This window comes from Melopsittacus undulatus, chromosome 8 (genome assembly GCF_012275295.1).
Source record: "Melopsittacus undulatus isolate bMelUnd1 chromosome 8, bMelUnd1.mat.Z, whole genome shotgun sequence".
NCBI classification, from domain to species: Eukaryota; Metazoa; Chordata; class Aves; order Psittaciformes; family Psittaculidae; genus Melopsittacus; species Melopsittacus undulatus.
Window position 1 is genome coordinate 10,796,260 of NC_047534.1, and position 20,814 is coordinate 10,817,073.

At 44.4% G+C, this 20,814-nt stretch overlaps 1 protein-coding gene and 1 long non-coding RNA gene across 4 annotated transcripts in view; one reads left to right on the forward strand and one right to left on the reverse strand.

Moving 5' to 3' along the window:
• Positions 1-5,858: 5,858 nt before the first annotated feature.
• Positions 5,859-8,502, reverse strand: LOC115947082 (uncharacterized). The gene is made up of 3 exons (XR_004081046.2): positions 7,794-8,502; positions 6,932-7,039; positions 5,859-6,630 (listed from the first exon to the last, which is right to left on the reverse strand). It is a non-coding gene; the product is annotated as an uncharacterized lncRNA (long non-coding RNA).
• SLX4 (SLX4 structure-specific endonuclease subunit) overlaps positions 8,337-20,814 on the forward strand; it is a 31,405-nt gene continuing 18,927 nt past the window's right edge. For 2 of the 3 annotated variants that reach the window (XM_034065428.1, XM_034065429.1), the window contains exons 1-5: positions 8,337-8,517; positions 15,924-16,026; positions 17,747-18,461; positions 19,022-19,285; positions 20,123-20,297. In XM_034065428.1, the coding sequence (XP_033921319.1) occupies positions 18,092-18,461; positions 19,022-19,285; positions 20,123-20,297 (809 nt within the window). In that variant the 5' untranslated portion in view covers positions 8,337-8,517; positions 15,924-16,026; positions 17,747-18,091. The remainder of the gene's footprint in view (positions 8,518-15,923; positions 16,027-17,746; positions 18,462-19,021; positions 19,286-20,122; positions 20,298-20,814) is intronic. The other variant, XM_013129937.3, reaches the window with a different exon arrangement.

Consider the following 20,814-nt stretch of genomic DNA (forward strand, 5'->3'; position numbering starts at 1 on the left):
CTAACAGTATGGCAGGGGAGTGCATCATCCTGCAGGCTGGTCACCTGGTGCTTGTTCACAGAATGCCTGAAAATAGCGTCTGTTTATGGAATGCCTGGAGCTGAGTGCTAGTTTATAAAATCGGATGCAGTGAGAAGCAAACTGACTGTGAGACTGCTGTGAACTGACACATCTTTAACCTCTCCCATCCTGGGAATCCTTCGGGAAACCCAACAGTCCTGAGGTGCTGATATATTGCCATAAGAAATTTGTGACTAAAAGATCAGATAAGATTTCTGTTACCGGAGTGCAGACCTACCCTTTGTCACTGTGCCCATAAAACACATGAGAGGTGGTGATAGTCCTGAGAGCCCCTCTGCAGCAAGGAGCAGCAGGATCAGGAGGGTGCTTTGACCCCAGTTTCACATACTTTATCATGATACTTTGTCCAATGCTTTATCTGTTTCATCACTGCACACATCAGCAGTCTCTCTGGGTCCTAGCCTCTCACACTCCACTTTCCCTTGTATTTTGCAAAGACCTGCTCTTGTATGAAGGGTTTATGTGTGCCTGAAACAGAATCTAGCGGAAAAAGGGGATGTATGGCATCATGCTGAGGAACACAGCCTTAAAAGTGCTGATAGGAACATGGGTGTGTCGCTCAAAAGCAAGTCTGTAGATGGCTTTGTGTCTGAAAGGGCCTCCACATGGAACACCACAGAGGCTTTTAGTAAATCAGCAGCATAAGGGATGAGTTCTTTCAAACATGATGGGGAAAGGGAGCCATGGGAAGCTAGTTAGAGCCTGGAGTTTTGCTTTCTGCACCACCTTAAAACTGCAAGCAGAGGCTTGTTTGGATCCTGCATCAGAACTTCAGTGCTGTTTGTAGCAGTGAAGCTGCAGTTTCCAGCTCCCGTCTCTACTAAGGTACTAGGTTACTCATCCTTGAGTGCATTTTATCATTAGGCAGTTTCCATCCAGCTTGTGCTCTTCCTGCAGCAGGAGTGGATTTTTCCAGCAGATTGAGCTGAACCATGAGTTCCAATAGTGCACAACATGTGGGCACAGTGCCCTGATGTGGCCAGCATGGGCTAGTTGTGTCCTTTACTTCCACATTTGTTCTACCAGATTTCCCCATTTTGCCATGAGATGGAATTAGGGATCTCCCGCCTGGAAGAATCTCATGGAGCTTGTTTAGTATCCTGGCTGTAAGCAATGCTGAACCCTGCTTTGTGCAGAAAATTGATCTGTCAGGTTTGATTTTTACTAGCACCCTATTAACTGCTGCCTGTCTCTTGTTCTTGTTGGGTTTTATTCATTTTGCTGGGGACTTTGTTCATTTTTCTACAAGTTAAATTTTGTGTGCTGACAAACCACTGGTGATGAACAGAGTGGCCTTTTCTCCTGCTCTGCCCAGGCTCATCAGTTGTGGAGTCAAACCTATATCCTTCAGGGCAGAATATGGAAAATATTTATAGGCAGTGAAATCCAGTTTGAGGGGACATTCCTGAGACTTCATGCTTTTAAACTTGGACGGAGTCCCTCTCAATGTCTGGCTCAGGACCTTGAAACTGGACTGGCCCATAAAGCAGTTCACTGGGCCAGACTGAGAACAGTGTTTTCTCTCATCCAGACTTCTGCTGAGACTATCGAGAGTGTCTTGGGTAGGCTCCAGGCCTGTGATTTATGAGCAAACCACAGGCCAGGAATCTGCAGTCTAAGCTCCTTGAACAGCAACTGTTTAAAACATTATGGGAAGAAATGGCCACAGTTTCCAAAAGAATAAAACTTGGGAGCCATTAATAATGTTTAGCACTTCTGTAGTGCCTCAGAATTGTGAATTAATCCTTCCCACTCTCCTTGTGAAGACAGAAATATTCTTATTGTACAAATAAGGTATGCATAGAGTGTAAATAAATTTCCCTAAGAAACACAGTGAATCTGAGTTAGGGACACAGCTCAGGATTCAAGAATCCCAGCACACAGTGAAAGAAACCTCCTCCAGGATCCTGAGGCACAAAGACAAGTACCTGCTGGGTTTGGATGAAGCAGTCGACACAAATGTGACAGCAGCTTCAACAGCATTGCTGCCCAACACCCTGTTCATTTGAAAATTCTTCCCAGGGCACTTCTGGGTCTGCCCAACACTTACCCATTGAGACCATGCAGTTTCCCAGTGACTCCTGGGTTCAAAAACTCCTGGGGTTTCAGAGAATACCTGGAAGCTTGACTGCTTACTGGAATTACCCTGTACAAAGTCCTTTCCAGCTGGTTGTCTCCTCTGTTTCTTGGGTAGAAGAAGATGGCGTACTAAAATCTACCCTGTTGTCTTTCTCTGCCCGGAACAGCTCACCTCCTGACACCTCTGGAGTGGGGTTTTTCTCTTTCATCAGCAGGAAGCTCTTCTTTCAGTAAAAAAAGTCACTTGCTCTCCCTCTGCTCTCAGAATCATCTTTTGTTTCTCCTTTACCTCATGCTTTACACTTAACCTCCACTTTCTCTGGAGTACCTCGTGGCCAATGCTGTGATTGCAGCCCAAGTGGGGAGTTCGCCTGCCTGGACAATCATTTTCCCTTTCTCACCTATGACAGAAGGGTGCTCCTTGGTGCTGTCTCCCACCATCAGTCCTGGAGCCTCTTCTAGCAAGAATTTTATCTCAAATCACAAGCCTCTTCCCTTTCCACTCCTCCTGGAAAGAGTCTGGAGAGTGAACAGGTGGGAATGGGTTTAAAAGTCTGCGTAAGTCCTGGTCGAAATGGGATAGTTGGCAGGAGTGCAAGGAGCAAAGGCTTCTCTAAGTACTTAGATTTGTGAGGACTCTTGCATGTCTCATCACTGGTAATCTATTTAGAGCAGCAGGAAGGATGAAAAAATGGTGAGTTTCCCTGTTTTTTAAATCAATACAGCAAAAGGTATTGTAATGAACTGTCCATTAAACATATCTGTCTAACTTTATGCCCAATATCAAGATATGATCTGCATGGAATTTGGGGTTAAGTAATAGCAGCTAACAAGGAAGCAAAGATGTGATGCCAAGCAGAGATAGTTCTCCTTTTGCAGCCCAAGTAAATGAGGGGTAATTGGGGTTAAAACCTGATCTGGAAGTAAATCAGCAAGTTAATCCTACATGGAACTGTCCTAAATTAAATCCTTACAAACTTGGGAAGTCAGAGCTGTGACACGAGGTGGAAGGAGATGGACCTCGAGGTTTGCTTTATTCATGTATTGCAATCATGGACTTGTTCTGTCTTCAGTAGTTTAGCAGATAGTTTAAAGAGCAAGCGTTCCAAGTTATCTTGCAATGTGCTTTAAGAAATCCAAGGATATGGATTTTAGTTGGGCACTGTATTTTTAATGTTCTTAGAGATTCTTAGCATGTTTAGTGACCTTTACTTTAGTGGCCTTTACTTAATGATGGCGGTTCTTATTGGAAATTATAATTCATTTCACTTCCCAGGAGAACAAGACAAATTTTGATTTATAACAAGATAATGTGATGTGCACACTCCAACCCGTGGTGTGACCTCCTGAATGGAAACATGCTTGTTTTCCTGACAGGCTTACAAGTGGAGGTGGAGGTAGTGGTGTGCATCATCCCAAAATTTACATTTTAGAGGAAAACAAAACAAATCTGCTCTTGAAGAGAATGCTGCATTGTTGCTTGTTTTGCCCTTTCAAGAGACTTGGTGCACTGAGTGTTGTGCTGATCTCTGTCATCCAGCATGGGGAAAGCCCATGAGAAGGGCAGATTAACACAACAAATTAATGCAAACCCTAAACTTTACTCACTGGAATTGGCCTCCAGGGCTGCTTCTCTGAGCACTGCTGACCTGGATTGAATCAGTTTGTATGAAAAGCTTTAAAAAGTTAATCTGGAGCTGCTAAACCTCATATATTGAGAAGTGCTGTCTGCAGCACACTGGGGATAAATGTGTATATGTGTATGTGTCGTGGTTTAAAACCAAACCCCACACAGCTCGTTCACTCACTCCCCCCCTTTGCTCCCCCAACTCCCAGAGAGTTAGGAAGGAGAATCCAAAGAATGTAGCCCCCACGGGCTGAGATAAGCCCAGTTTAATAGCTAAGGCATAGCACAAATCATTACTGCCACTACTACTACAAATAATAAAGCAAACAACAAGAGAATACAACACCTCACCAGCCACCGACCCATAACTCACCCCACCTTCCCCGACCAAGCACCGACCGATACCTCCTCCATCCCCCTAGAGCTCCAGCCCTTCCAGGTCTCTCCTGGTTACCTCCTGGGTATGATGTGCTATGGTATAGAATACCTCTTTGGCTAGCCTGGGTCAGGTGTCCTGTCTCTCCTTCCTCCCAGCCCCCCTCCTTCCCCTGCAGAGCATGAGCTCAGAAAAGGCCTTGGACAAACCGAACACCCAAGCAGTAACTCAAAACGTACGTGCCATCAGCAACCATTCCCAGCCTGAAAGTCAAAACACAGCACTGCACCAGCTACAAGAAGGAGAAAAAATGACTGCTACAGCTCAAACCAGGACAGTACGTAACACATAATGTGTGTATTCATAGATCTGTAGTTAAACATATTTACGTATTTACTATAAATAATTTTGCACAGTGAATTCAAACACAGTTATTTTAAAACCTTTTTAGTATTGGCAATAGTGTCCACAAGTTTTCATAATCACTGTTTTCCGCAGAGACAGCTCAAAACTGACGTGTGATAGTAAATATCCTCTCTCACACGTATCCAAAGTGTTGCTATTTTAGGGACCTGCCAGCATCTATACAGTTGTAATTCATAGGAGAGTACCACTAGCATGCATTAACTTAAGCCAAGATTTTCATTCTGGAGTCTAAAGCATTGCAGCCCGATGCCAGATCTGATAGAGAGCAGTTCCCTGCAGGGGAGAAAAAGTGAGTTATTAAAAAATAGCTAGCAGAAGTCCAGTAGGTCTGCATGGAGAATCAGTCTGCCTCTGGTGAGCTGCTTGACTCTTGGAGAGCTGCTTCTCCTCTCTATACCCATAATTGTGGCTGCATATCTGAGCTGATGTTGGGTACAAATAGCGAATACACCCTGCAGTGGCAGCCGTGTCCTTGTTGCCTTTAGGAAAGGTTGGAGGCCTTGAAACACCCTGTGAGGCAGACCCCTGCTTGATAGCTAGTAGGTACTGCTAAATATTGGTGCTCTCAGACCCATCCAGATTCGAAATAGCACAATTCCTTTGGCTCTTTCCAGTGCACACCTTTAAAAGGCTGCGTTTACATGATCAAGGCTCAGGTTGTTGGGCCTCTCATGTGGAGTGCAGTAAGCTCTCAAGGATTCAAGTGGTGAAAAAGCAGATGCTTGTGCATGTTAATGTGCTTCATGTTTCTCAGGAGCCCTTTTCTCTGGTATCTCAGCACTTTTCGGTTAGTAAAATGCATTTGACTATGTGAAATGCAGAATTGCTGGAGGTTGCAGTGTCATCTGGCAGCAGCGATGTGGAGACTGGTGTTGCTGAAGACACGTGTTAGCCATGTTCAGCATCGCTTTGAACACTGAGGGGAAGTTTCCCCAACTGCAGCTGTGTGATGGGGTCAGCAGATCTCTGGTGCTTTGTGGAGGTGCTCTCTGAGTCCTCCTGCTTATTCTGATAAATATTTGGTGCTGTTAAATTCACTTTTGCATTTAGGGTGTTGTGCAACAAAATGTTACTGTGACTTTGGGCCATAGAACGGTTTGGTTTAGACAGGACCTTAAAGCTCATCCAGTTCCAACCCCCTGCCATGGGCAGGGACACCTTCCACTAGACCAGGTTGCTCGTAGCCCTGTCCAACGTGGCCCTGAACACTGCCAAGGATGTGGCAGCCACAGCTTCTCTGGCCACCCTGTGCCAGCACTTCCCCACAGTCACAATAAAGAACTTCTTCCTTATATCGCATCTAAATCGCCCCTCTGTTTAAAGCCATTCCCCCTTGTCCTGTCAGTATATGCCCTTGTCAAGAACCTCTCTCCAGCTTTCTTGTTGCCTCTTTAGGCACTGGAAGCTGCTCTAAAGTCTTCACAGATCCTTCTCTTCTCCAGGCTGAACAAGCCCAGCTCTCTCAGCCTGTCTCCAAAGCAGAGCTGCTCCAGCCCTCTGAGCATCTCCGTGGCCTCCTCTGGACTCACTCCAACAGGTCCACATCACTGTCGTGTTGGGTGCCCCAGAGCTGTACACAGAACTCCAGGTATAGTCTCATGAGAGTGGAGGGGGAAAATCCCCCTCCTTGGCCTGCTGGCCATACTTCTTTTGATGCAGCCCAGTATACTGTCAGCTTTCTGGGCTACAAGTGCACGCTGCCAGCTCATGTTGAGCTTCTCTCATCAATCTACATCCCCAAGTCCTTCTCCGTGGGGCTGCTCTGAATAACTGCCACATGGCATAGTTGTTCTTGTGGATTTGACATGGTGCCTCGGTACATCTGACTGGAGTATTTTTCAGTACATTTGTGCAATGTGCGCTTGCAAGTTCTTGCAGGGTTTTCTTCAGAGGGCTTCTAATTCCCGTAAGTGTAGCAATTTCAGACAGAACTTGAATAAACTAGCAGAAGTGTTAAAAGACACAAACCAAAGGATTTCTTCATGTCAGTTTTTGGTTCTCATACTGAGGTAGGTCCATTGCATCTCCTGGGGATGATTTGCTGCAGAAAACAGACCCATCAGTTCTGCCAAACTAACCAATTCTATGCTTAAAATTCAAATGTTTTCAGCTAAAATTCTTTGAATTTAGCATGTGTTAAAAACTAAATTGCTTTCCTGGAAGTGAAAATGCTTGGTGCTGCAGGAGCTTGTTCCATTTCAAAAGTTGTAGTTAATTTTCTCCTATAAGCTTTTCAAACAGGTGGTGCTATGGGAATGTCCCTTTAATTTGGTGATGCCAAATTACAGATCAAGATATAATTACGAAAAATAAATGTATAAAGGATCCATCATATTGCTCACCATTAGTACAGGAACGTCAGCCTCGGTGTGTTGTGTGAGCTGCTGGACCTCTTCCCTCTGCCTCTCGGCCTGTTAACAAGTGTTCTCCAGGACTGATTTGGGTTCTTGCTGCACAAATAACAAGTGCTGAGAAAGAAATCCTGATTGTAACCCAAAACGTGTTCAAAACACAAATCCAGTGTCTGAATTCCCACCTCCTCCCACCGTATCTGAGGTTGTTTTATACCTGCAGACCTTTGGCCACAATTAGCTATTACCTTGGATTAAATGATTGTTGATTCCGAGTCAGTTACTACTCAGAATGAGGTCTCTAAATCTGAATGAAATGTAGTGGAAAAAATGGCATCCATCTTCCTGTTCAACCCCCACATAGTAAGAAGTACAAAATAAAAAGGCAACACTCTTTCTGTCAACAGGTAATCTTGGCAAAAACTTGAGCCATATAACTGCTTGCCTTGGAATTTCAACAGTTCCATTAATATCTGTATGAGCAGCAGAGCATAATTATCATGGCCTTGCTGCAGCTTCACATCCTGCAGACATGGACCTCGATGTGAAAACGAATTACTTTAAAGACGCATGACCAGCGGGTCGAGAGAGGGGATTCTCCCCCTCTGCTTCACACTTGTGACACCTCCCCTGCAGTCCCACATCCAGCTCTGGGGCCGCCAGCATAATGTCATGGACCCGTTGGAGCTACAAGAAACTTAGTTACTGCTTACATGGACATGCAATGATAGGATGGGGGGACTAGAACTAGATGAGTTTTTGAGGTCCCCTCCAACCCAAACCATTCTGTGAGCCCATGACTATAGTCATACAGGTGGTGTTTCTCTCCCTATTTACACTTATTGCTACATACGAGGAGTTCCAGAGCTCAGACTTCTTTAACATGTTAACAAGAAGTGCTCTGGTGTGCTTTCCTCTTTCGGAGCCAGTTTTCCCAGACCCGGAAGCAGCAGAGCCACGGGCTTCATCGAACGCCTCAGCACTTCCTGACCCACGGGCTCGGCCGGGGCCCTGACGGGCGGAAGAGGCCGGGCCCGCCGCCGCTACCCTGGAGCACGGCCGCCCCCGGTGGCCGCCAAACCGCCCGCCACAGGCAGCGCCCGCCTCAGGAGGCACCGCCCAGTGCCGCTGCCTGCCCAGAGGGAGGGTCCGGCTCTTCTGAGGGCGGGGGTGCCCGTTTCCTCCCCAGCAGGACGAGCTCATCCGCCCGGCCCTGCCGACAGGCAATGCCAACAGGGACCGCGCAGGGCGGGAGCATCACTGTGGCAACCAGCGGCGGGAAGTCGGTGCGCCTGCGCGGGGAGGGTGCGGTCCTCGCTCGTGCACATGCGCTAGTGCTGCCGGCAGGCCTCTAACAAGCACTTCACGCACGCGCGCCGCGCCCGTTACGGGACAGGAGCGGCGGTTGGCGCCCTGCGCATGCGCTGCTGCTCAGCACCGGGGCTCCCCGCAGTGGCCGCGGGCGCTAGGAGTTGCGGAAGCTCGTGCCGCGGAGGAGAGGTCTGCGGAGAGACTTGGCGGCGGCGGACGGGCAGGCAGGCCCGCCGGAGTGCGAGGCAGTCCTCTCAGTGGTGTGGGTGAGCTATGGACGGGCGGCATGACGTCATGACGCTGGCGCCAACAGCGCGGCGCCGCGCCACCTGCTGGCGGCGAGTTGGTGGTGTTGAGCCATGGGGTTGGCGACACCCTCTGAGGAGCGGGAGTCGTTTTTCCCGTGCGGGGGGGGGGGTGTCGTGGGCGCCACAGGCATCGGCACTGCCGGGTGGTGCAGCCTAAGGTCAGCCCCGGAGTGAGCCCACAGGGGCCCGTCAGGTACCGCCGGCAGCAGAAGCCTCGGGGCACTAACAGCGCGTTTTGGGGGGCTCCGGTTGGGTTTGGATGCATGGTTCATTGCTCCCGTGCGGCTCCTCGGTAGGGTGAAGCGCAGCACTGATGTTAACATGGCATCAAAAGCAAAACGTCACTGACAGAGGCAAGTTCTTCAATGAAAGGGCTGATTGCGAGGGTGTCAGACTGTAGCAAGCATTGACTGCTGGGAAGGTTCATTAACAGCATGGCATAGGTTGCCCAGAGAAGTAGTGGCTGCCCCATTCCTGGCAGTGTTCAAGGCCAGGTTGGATGGGGTTTGGAGCAACCTGCTCTAGTGGAAGGTGTCCCTGCCCATGGCAGGAGGTTGGAACTGGATGAGCTTAAGGTCCCTTCCAACCCAAACCATTCTATGATTATATGATTCTATGAACCAGTCTTGAAACAAACTAATTTCCAGCAGTGTGACAAAAGAAAACCATTCTAAGGATCCCTTCCAACCCTGACCATTCTGTGATGCTATGAAGAGTCTGTCAGCTGTAGAAGCAAGACGGAATTTTGTTGTTCGGGCCGAGGATCATCGTGTGGGGAATCCTCTGCCTTGAGGGGAAACAGCTGGTGCAGGCTGGTTTACCGACAACACTTTGTCCCCGGTCCTGCAGATACACAGGTGCTTCTTTTAACCAATCTGGTTTAAAATAAAGCCAAAATTACACATTTGCTGGGCAAGAACATATGTCATTTGCACTGAATAGTTTGACTCTAGTAGAGCCCAAAGGCAGAAATGTTGACTGGTGCTCAGTCTGTTAGTTTCTGTATAAACTCCAAAAAAATCACCAGCCAGGTAAAGTCCCTGTTTTGATGAGAAAAAGAGACCGTTGGGTGGTTGGCTTTCATATCTGCCTAGAATTCTGTTTTCAATCTCCCTGCGCTCCTCTTTGTTTTTGCTGTTTGGATTAAAATAGTTTTCAGAAGAGGCAGAAGTCATTTTGTTGCTTTACACTATACACATGTGTCAGAGGCAGAAACAGGAAAAAAATTTACCATGTCTTTTATATTTAGAAGAAAATGGACCTCAATTTCTTTTGAGCATTTGCTTTTCCCACTGTGTCAGTTTTTATTACACCCTTTTCTGCAGAAAAAGAACCTGTCAAATGGTAGAAAACAGCAATTTAGACTGGATGTTTGACACGTTGTACACTTGTGAAACTCAAACTGTGCTTCAGGGTTCTCAGCTGTAGGCCAAGCTTTTGCCCAGAGTTTTCTCTGAAAATTCAACACAAAGAGATTGATGTCATTGCCCTAGAGCTGACCTCTTGCTATTATCATATCAGTCCATGGATGACACACATCTGCACATTTTAGGTCATTGGTTGGTACCAGAGTTTCCCAGAACACTCAAATCAATCTCTAGGTAACAATATATTTGGATATTGAGAAGGTGGAGGAACTAAGGTAATAAAAGAAGATGTTTTAGTAGGAAGGAATGTACAAATGTATTTTCAGAGTAGTTGAACAAAGCGTGTTTATGGTGGGTGCTGGAATATGGAGAACAGATACGATGACATGCAAATATGAAGCAGCATGTGCACAAAATAGCATGTTGAGTATTTTATTGTAGCTCTTGTGTGTAATTTTAGCTGACAACAAGTTATTAATTGTTATAAATTAATGAAACTTCAGTATAAAAGATACATTATTAGTTTACCTTTAGAAATCCATGAGTTTGGTCACCTTTCCAATGCAAGCATCTTTCTATTTTAGAGAATGTGGGGAAATCAAGATGCTGTGTTAAATTTCACCTTACATTTGGGTTTGTGATGATAATCACAAATCAGACAATACACTTTTTTGGGAAAAAAATTGTATCAGTAGAACTGATACACAGTGAATGTGCCCTTTAGAATAACATTGTCTTCTTGGAAGGAGATGACTTGGATCTATAACATTGAAGTCACTTCTTCATTAATGACTCAGTTGATTTTCTTACCGCAAACATCCATAACGCTTATTACTCGATTCTTGATCCACACAATGATATTTTGCCATGGTCAAAATTAACTGTATGAGAGTGATGTTGGACACCTGAGACAAGATCACGTTGTGGTCAGTGTAAAAGAATGATGGCTGGGTGAGGTTGTATACTGGCGACTGAAAAGGCAGCCTGAATCAGCCGTATTCCTAAGCCATGTGCCACTGGCTCTGTGTGCTGTGGGCAGTGGTTCCTCCTTGGAAGGAATCATGCTTTAGGTGCAGTGTAACAATATCACCATAGTGTTCAGGTGTACCCACTACAAGAAATATAGAGCCTTTTGTATCAGTATGGCTACAAACTCCCACAGGGGCCTGCCAGCATTTCAGCATCTGTTCAGACCCCAAGCTCCTTAGTAGCTGTTGTTTTCCAGGGTAGATTTACCTATCCTGTAAATATGGCTTGTCCCAAATGTGGGACTTTATATTGAGATTTGCAGTGGTTTACCAAGTGGCTTGAATTTATCTGCCTCTCTGTCATCGACTTCAATAGTTCCCTCCTCTGCATGACCAGACAGCTTGATCATGCTGTCTGTACACGTCTGTCATACACAGCTTGATCAGTGATGGTGTATGTCTATTCCAACTCATTTCCTAAGCCTAATTAATAGAAAAACAAGGTAGGCAGAGAGTTAATCCCTGTGGGATGCTGCTGGAAACAGAATGCCCTCAATGCATCAACTGCTGTTTGCAGTTGTAATTTGTAACTTACCTAGCTACATTTTAATAATTATAAATGTGTTGTATTGATTTTGTGTGCTTTTAATTAATCATTTTGTCCTTTGATACTTCTTTAATGGTTTACAAAAAGATTACACCTGTGTTAACATATAGAGGTCTCATTAAAAACTTATTAGCTTAATGTGGGAGGTCTGAGGTTTCATAAAGCTGTGTTGATTTGTATTAATTTTTCTCTCCGTCCTTGCTCATCAATTCCCATATAAGCCATTTCTTTCACAGTCTGGTATTGATCTCAGTCTGAAATATGGATGTTTACTTCCCTAATTGTCCTTTTTGAAAAATCACAGTGACTTCTACTTGCAAATGATCTGTTTACTGAAGCACCTTCAATAGCTGCTTTTCAGTATGCTTTGGATCATTGTTAGAATAGGCACATTGTGGGGTGGATATTGTAAGAATATTTGTATTCTCAGTATTAACAGTTCTACACTTTGTTTTATAATGATCTAGTGGCCTTGGCAGGTTTTTCTTTTTGGTTTTGATGCACACCAAAAGATCTTTTGGAAAGTCTTTTAACTTTTCTGTCCAGATAAATAATCTTAGGTAATTTTACCTCCATCTTGTGTTAATAAAATCTATTGCTTATATTCAGTGCTATCCCATTCCCTTACCATGCTGTTATTTTATATATTTGTATTTATTAGTAGTCTGATTTCTTTTTCTGAAAACCAAGTTATGTTTTAAGAAGCACTGTTCTCTTACTGGCCTCTTCTGAAATGTTTTTATTCAGTCCTTAATTCTCAATTCTATTTTTCTGTTTAAATTAGTAATTTCTTGTTGTTTTCAGTCAAATCAAATAACCATTTTTGAAACACTAGCTGCATATATTTCTGATCGTTATGCTACTGTGTTTGCATACAAACCATGAGCATTTGCACCTGAGCAACCGTTATTTTTTATTTTTATATCCACTTCCCCTTTATCTTTCCAGAGGAGGTAGAAAGTAAAGACTTTTTCAGTGGAGTGCTTTATGAAGTAAGGTTGGTCTTTACAGTGTTCGAAAGGGACATTTTGTCATGTAAGTAGTGATTTAAAATTCATGTCTGGAATATGATAGATTTTTTACTGGCTATGAAATGCTTTGCCATATGTACAAGGTACTAGCAGGGGGAGAATAGTCTGGAAAACAAATGGGAGCACAGTACTCTGATGGGATATCAGGTAATAGAAGTGGGTAGTGTCAGGTAGACACTGATACTGGTCAATGCTAAGATTGCTCCTTAGAATCTGATAATGATTTTCCAGCTATCATTTCCTTGCTTATACAGACTTGAGTTAATTTGTCATTTCCTATTTTCCATGTCTGGTTTTGTCATCCTTTTCTGGCACAGGAAGGCCATCAGGGACCAGGACATGAGGACTGGTACCTGACTTTGAATTCCTTTCCCATACTTACATTTGCTCTCTCCTCACAGAACAGATGCTGCTGTCCTCAGTGTACATTTATTTGCACTTCTTTGAACACAGAGACCCTGCACTGTACAGGTCTGGTGCTGTGTTTTTGCAGAGTGGTGTTGGCCATAAAGGTGTTGGTTACTGCAGGAGCTGGAGAGAACAGGCTGTAGTGAGGAGTCTAAAAGTATGGAGGATAATGTGCGTTTTCAGAAGTTATACTATTGACACGTAAGTTTTTCTCCATCAGGAACCTACGGGGAGATTTTTTGTTACAGGATTTGGTCTGGAAGAATCCCTAGGGATTGCCTTCTGGTGTGGTTTCCAGAACAAACACTGCAGAAAGTCTTTCCCTTTGCAGTATTTGGACTGGCTTGATTGAAAGTTTTGTTACCAACCTTGAAATCTGTAGGCCACAGGTTTCACAAGAAGAGGAGGGCATTAATACTATCAGTGCCAGCACAGCAGTGTGCATGCCATCATCATGTCCCTGTCACCACTGGTATTAGCAGCCCAGGTTCATGCAGGCCAAGGCAGTTAACTGATTTCCGAAGACTGAGGTGATATCAGTCACTTTGATTCCATTCTTTGACTTCCCATTACATTCTGGCCAGCCTTACAGACCTGTCAAGACCACACCTATGTTCTTGCTGGTGGAGAAAATGGGAGAAAGGTGCTCCTGATGAGAAAGGTGCCACCCTTCCTGCATCAACCCACTGTCTAGCACACAAACATGGCCTTGCTCGGTGTTTCCTGCCTGGGGGAGACAGGTGTGGCAGAATCAGCACTGGGTCTTCCTCCAGCCAGTCAGGAATGCAGCTGCCTGCTGGGCTGTGTCACCAGCCAGGAGATGAGGGGGAGAGGATTTGTCTGCAGGATGGGATAATTTGTCCTTTCACCACAAGGAAATGGTATGTATGAATACAAAGGTTACTTTTTGCCTTGCTTTCTGGTGTTAATAATCCCACTTGTCCTGGCATTTCTTGTGAAACCCAGGAAATTGCTCCCAGGGTAGCATGGCATTTCTCTCCTTTGAAGGTATAGAGTCAGGCTTTCCTTAGAGATGAGTAATTGAGGACGGTATGTACTGAGGCATCACTGAGGGGGTCAAGAGGAGAAAAGATATCTGCTGGGTACAAGTTGTTGAGGCCTACCTAGCACTGATCAACAGCATTCTAGCCATAATGATGACATATTCTTGGAAGCTCAGGTGGCAGGAGAATTGTTCCTGGAACAAGTAGTTTAAAACAGCAAGTGAACAGGCCTAGATGGTGTATATTTGAGAGCTCAGAAGAGAGTCAAGTTGTGGACTGTTGAAAGAAATATGCTTTCCATTGTTAAAAGAGAATCTGCTCAGAAAGGTGGCAGGGTAGCAGATGTTTTACCCGTTTGGGTTTTGCTGATTGGGGTTTGTTTTGTTTTGTTTTTAAGAAGAATTCTGCAATTTAACTGAGTAATTACAAGGCAGTAAGTCTTTATATGTACCTATTAAACCAATTGGAATGATTGTAAAGTTGTTTGTAGGTATCTGTCTTCATGTCGTTTTAACCTGATAGCATCTTGTCAATATGATAGCCTTGTTTCTCCAGTAAACTGTCTCGCCGTAGTCTAATGAAGTGCTTTGGATTTGTCAACAAAGCAGGAAATAAAGAATAAGTTCATGTAGCTTGCTCAGAAATCCTTTGAAAAGTGGAAAGAGATAAAGAATGGTAAATGGTATTGTGAATCTTTAATGGTCTGAGAGAGGAAACTGGCTGAAAAGTAGCAAAGAGCATCCAAAGGTTCATTCTGAACGCACCTCAGCACATGCCTGGTGGTCCCACTGGGCAGTGACGCAGCTCTTTCAGCTCTGTTGAGATCAGAGGTGGTTCTGGCAGGCTCCAACCTGCAGATAATATGTATCATGGATCATGAACTTAGCGTGGAGGAGTGTAAGGCAGAGCATGGAGGTGGGAAAACAGCTAAATCATATGGAACACCTTAATGATACCAGACATTGAAAGAGCCCTGGGTGTCTTTGTTCAGGTAAAAACTTTGCTCAACAAGCAGATGCTTTCAAAACAAAGCAAATAAGATGTTAGGATCTGCAAAGCCTTGATGAGGAGGGAATGTGAACAACACAAAACTTCTTCAGCAGCAGTATCAGCAGTCTGCTGTCTGCAGCACCAGTCAGTGCGTCTCAGATAAAGCAATGGAGAGTGAAGTGGATTCTGGGAATACTGCTGGAGATGGTTAGGAGCCAGGAAGGATTCTCCTGAGAAAAGACTGGAACTCTTTCAGAACACAAACACTGGACGATGTGATACATACAATTTAATAAGATAGTGGTCTAAATAAGTTTAAAACTTTTGTCCTCCTTACCCCAACAGAAGACAGTCAATGAAGTACAAAGGAAGCAAACAGGACTGATGAAAAGGGATACTTTTTCCATACTTCCCCCTGGATTTTTTCAGCTAAACCAAAGAACTCAATTCAGTAGATCCCCGTAAGCCTTAAAGTGGCAGGATCAAAAAGCTGAGGGTGTTGTGTGGGCAGAGGGTTATGATAGTAACATTGATGGGTTTCTGTAGGAATTAACTGCTGTGGTTTTGGTTTAAAGAAAGTTACCAGGAAACAAAATTAGTCCCAGTGGAAAAAGCAAGGATGGGCTGTTTGTAGGATGAAGGATAACTCAGGCTGAAAGTGACTCGGGAGGTCTCCAGTCCAGTGTCCTGCTCAAATCGGGGTCAGCTGTGGGCTCAGACAAAGTCTTGAGGAACCCTATCTAGTCTGACATGCTCTGCCTTCTGAAGGGTTCTGGGCTTTCTTTGCAGTGACTGCAGTGATGCTCACTAGGCTGAGCAGATCCTGAGCAATGTGTCTGAACTCACATAGTTCAGGTACATGGGTCAATGGAAGTGGCAGAATTTAGTACCATTAGAGCTCTCTCCTTTCCTCTGCAGCTTGGAACTCAAGCAAAACAGAGCAGTCAGTACAGAATACTCTAAACCTAGCCTTTTACTTCTGTTTCCAGGTTCCATCTTTCATTCTTACTGGTCCTGCTTTGTACCATTTCACTGATCCACATTTACTTGAAGGGCGCAGCTGGGCTATAGATTTGACATCTAAGTTGATGGGTAAGTGGTGCTGTTTATTTTATTTGACCAGCTTTGTGATTTGTTGAGTCCTAAAATCTTCCAAAATGAATCAAATACTCTACTGAAAGAAGCTGCTTTTCAAGCTTTACAAACTGATGCCAAGGCTGGCTGTTGGGTACACCAGTAGCAGCAGCATCAGAAACACAGATGCTGAGCAAAGCAGGAGCCTGTAAATACGAGTCTGGAAAGGGAGGAGTAAGACAGATACATCCTTAGTTTTGCATCACTTGTATGTCAGACTTGGTCTACCTGGGGCACTGAACATTGACTGCAAATGCAAAAGCGCTGGTCTGTTTTAAAGTTTAATATCAGGAACTCACCATAAATAATACGCCAGTACAAATGCATCTGTGAGAGGTATTTAAAGCCATGACGGATGTAAGTTTCTGTGGTTTTGTATATGCTGTCTCCTACTTAGAAAAAAATGGTAAATTTACAGTGATAACTACACCAAGATTCTGTCCAGGAAAATTGAATTTATGAACTGGCTACATAAAACTTCAGTTTCTCTCTAACAGGAAATGACTCCAAGATTGACAGCAAAATCCTCTGCTGGTTTGGGAGCTTGAGTTTAAAATAAATAAATCCATTAACATCTGTAATTGCTTATAGGAAAGGCTGACCCATTAAAGTGTATAACCAGCATTCCTCAGCCTTGAATGTCGGCAGCCAAGCCATTTGAGAAAACAATCTAGCATGTGTTTTTCCTGCTTTTTGAGTCTTTCTGTGCCCAGAGTTTTACTGGAGAAACTGAACCACAGCTGCTGCCATTCCAAGTGAAACACTCTGTTTTAGGCTTGAAAGAAATAGCTTTTGGGAGCAATATAAAACCTCTGTTAAAATAGCCAGAACCAGGGTGAATTTAGGACTAGGAAGAAGAGGACAATCAAAATGTCTAAGAATAGAGATCTAGTTTTAATGTTGCCTGGGGGTTGGTGGCGTTTCCATCTGTACATTGTACCCAGTGCTGTTCCACGTAACCCCTAGCTAGTCTTGCTGTTCTTACTGTAGCTGAAAAGGTTAAGAAACTCATTTAAAAATACCATTTGTTTAGTCTGTTTACCTTGTGTATTTGACAGCAGTTTGTGAAACATGGTCAGTGCCGTGGTTTATTGAGTACTTGGAGGATGAGTTCAGTATTAGTTGGCAGGAGAGCTAATCCTGAAGGTGAGCAGGCATGGAAGTAAGAGGAGAGAAAGGATGAACATGTTAGAATTGTTCTCAGACTTGTCCCAGAAACCCTTTTGGAATGCCAGAAACCGCCTTTATTTGCTTCTCAAAATGAGGTCGGGCTCTCCTCTTTAAAGCTGCTGTGCTGCAAAGCAGATTTTTACATTCTAGAATAGCTGCTTGATGTGAAAGAATTTTTTTTTCTCCCTGCTCCATTTGCTGGTCTTGTGTTATATAAACCTAAGTATGAATGCATATAAAAAAGGGACAGTCTCAAATCCTGAGCTCCAGGACCAAAGCCTACCCAGTATCAGATATCTGTTTTGAAAGCTTTCTCTTCTTTCCTCATGTAGCTTGTGCCTGTCTGTAGTAGAATTATAGGGATGGTGTTTTGGGTCAGTATGTGCTTTTTCTAATCATACTATTTTATACAAATCCTTTCCTCCTTCAAAGTTCTTCACCAGCTTGTCATACACTGTACCTGCATATACCATCCTACATAACCACCTTTTTTATTTCTTTATTTAAGGGCTTTTTAAGTGTCTTTCTGAAGCACTGTAGCACATCATGAAGCTTCTCCACATGCTCTGCACAAACTGGGGTGCTTAACTTGTGAAAGCAGGTGGGGTCCATGGAGAATGTGCTCTACTAAATGGCTGTGAATTAACTGTGGAAGAATGAGCTGTCGGAACAACACAGAAGTGTCCACTCTGTTGACCTCATTGAAGTCTGGAGAATGGACATTTCTGAGGTGGTGGAGGAGAATTGGTGAAGATAGCAGGTCACAGATGATGAACTGATTCTGGTATCTCCTCCTGCTTTCCAGTCCTCACAGTGTTGTTAAGGCCACAGTGTTTCTGGACCCTGCAGGCCAATGGATGAACAGGACAATGATTTTAAAGAGCTGTGGGCAAATATTTTGGGTAGAGGAAATAAAAAAGCTGGGGATACTGAGACAGCAAAAAGGGCTCAGAACAGGTCAAAGAGCACTGCAGCAAGAAGCAAATTAAGAAGAGGCAAAGCTGCTGCTAAGAGCCAAAACCATCATCGCTTACCAGCTGTGAAGGAGACATACTTGCCTCAAGATTTGGGACCAAAGGAACAAACATTGGTGCACAAAGAAGATGGTGATGCTGTGGCCTGTAACAGTGGTGAGGCTGTACAAGGGGATGGAAAGAGAAACCCTCTCTCTGCCAGCCAGCCAAGTCCAGTAACCAATGGGTGTGGCCAAAGGACTCTCTCAGGTGAGTGAACCAAAACTGTTCAGATGGAAAATACGTTGGGAGGGAAAAGACTCTGTAGTTCAGGGAAGGTCTTCAGGAGTGCACCTGGAGGGGCCATACAGCACCACTGATCGAAGCAGGCCTGATCCTTGTGTTTCTGTCTACATAAGTCCTCTGGACTTGCTCCAACAGGTTTACATTCTTATGTTGGGAGCCCCAGAGCTGAACACAGTACTCCAGGTGGGGTGTCATGAGAGTGGAGTAGAAGAGGAGAATCACCTCCCTTGACTTGCTGGTCACACTGCTTGTGATGCAGCCCAGCATATTGGATTTCTGGGCCTTCCTCTAAAAGGGATGTAGCAATATCTAAACTCCATTGTAGCACAGAAGCCTGATACTGTGGTTATCAAGTATAAACTCATGTAGCAGCAAAACAAATTGTTCACTTCCTTTAAGAATGGTTGTTGCAAAACAGCCTGGCTTAGGCTGCTGTTGAGGAAAACTTCCTAGTAGCTCTCTGGGCAGCTTGGCTTTGTATTCAAAACTGACTGGTAAAGCTCTGGTGCTTTCCCTCCCTACAGTAAATACTCTGCGTGGCTGTTCCCAGACTATGTTATCCTTCTATCCTGCTACACAGCCAGGGACCTGCTCTTCACCCACCTCAAAGGTACCACTGCTTGCAGGGTCGAAGATGCGGGTAGCAGAGCTGGTAGTGGAGAGGATGCAGCAGTTCAAGAGAGTGGCACCTGAGCAGCTAAAACACAGCACAGACGATGGTTTGCCAAAGTTTGTAGCCAATGGAGATTTCCCGGATGAAAGCAAGGAGCAGAACCCACCAGAGGATGGTATGTTTCTCCTGTTAGCTCTGGTACATGCAGGAGGAGTGCTGTGGGCTGGTGAGCATGGTTGCATGAGAAGCAGCCTGGATTCCTGGGCTTTATTCCTAGCCAGCCTAATGGCTCAGTGTGCAGCACTGAATAAATCACTCCAGACTGCTGAGAAATCTTGCTTTCTCTATTTTAAAGGACTATACGGAGTTTTCTCCCAGCTCTTCTCTGAGGCTGAATTAACCTCATTTTAGATTCCAGAGGGATAATTGTCTTCTTGGAAACAGGTTGGAATTCCAGCAGGATCAGTGAACTTTGTCATCCTTCCCTTAGGACAGCATTAGTCAGCTGCTAGGTAAATATGACTTTTAGGTAGGCCCCATCTTTGGTAGATCTCCAGGCAGTCTGTAAGGTGATATGTTCTATGCAGATGAACTGAATTCACAGCCATTTTGTCTTGTTTCATTCTTTATAAGTCAAGGCCCTGTTGATTCTGGATGGACAATCCGCTGTGTTTTAATATGTAATATATAAGATGCCATGTTGTCCCCAGAAACTTTAGCCGAAACTTGCCCTTCACTTGGCTCTGACATGTGATGTTCTGTGAACCAGTTGCCACCTCCTGCCCTTTGGCTAGTGCAATCTTGTAGCATTTATAGAGAACATTTTGTACATGTCCTTGTGAGAGGTCAGGTGTGAAGATGCAAGAGAAAGATTGCAATTAATTTTTATGTGTCTAGTGTAATAAACTAATAATGAACATTAGTTTAATAAACTAATAAATAAGTACAACAGCTCCTTGCCTTTCATACAGGATTCTCATTTTTCTGTCTGAGATAATCCTTTCTTTGCCAGATATCCACCATCTTCCCTCCATGGAACATGACGGTGCTCTGGCTTTGGCTCTTCAGCAGGAAACCAAAGAGGAAGCCCTGGCAAGCCTGGAAGATGCAGGCTTGTTTTTTTGTCAGATCTGCCAGAAGGATCTCTCAGCCATGAACACAAAGCGACGAGAGCAGCATGTTAACAGGTGAAAGACCAGAATGATGTGTCTTTTCCACATGCTTTCCCCCTTCGCCTCACAGACCGCTCACTCAGTTTAGCCATTAAAGAACATGGTAGCAGGGGAATCTGCAGAGTGGCATTGACCTTTATGGCTTGAATTAACAAGTCGTTTTGATCTCAAAGCAGAAGCTGATTGTCTTGCCCTCCAGGGCTTCTGCATGTGTGTTGTCAGGCCAGTGCTGCTTTCATTGGTAGTGTGGCGGAGGAGCTTCAATTATGAATCAAAATTAATGAGGACCCACTGCTGCAGATTTGGAGACCTACTGATTTCGGCCAACAAAGTAACATTTGCTTTATTTTGCTAGTTTTATAAGGACAGCTAGTCTGTCACTGTGTTTGCTGGGGGAAGGGTGATGCTATTTAGAAAAATGAGTAAATTGACATTAGTGCCCTAATTTAACAGTTTCCTTAGTGGTAAATATCAAGAACTGTTAATATATTATGTACAGATAGCTCTTTGTAAATTAAAAGTCTGTGCTCCT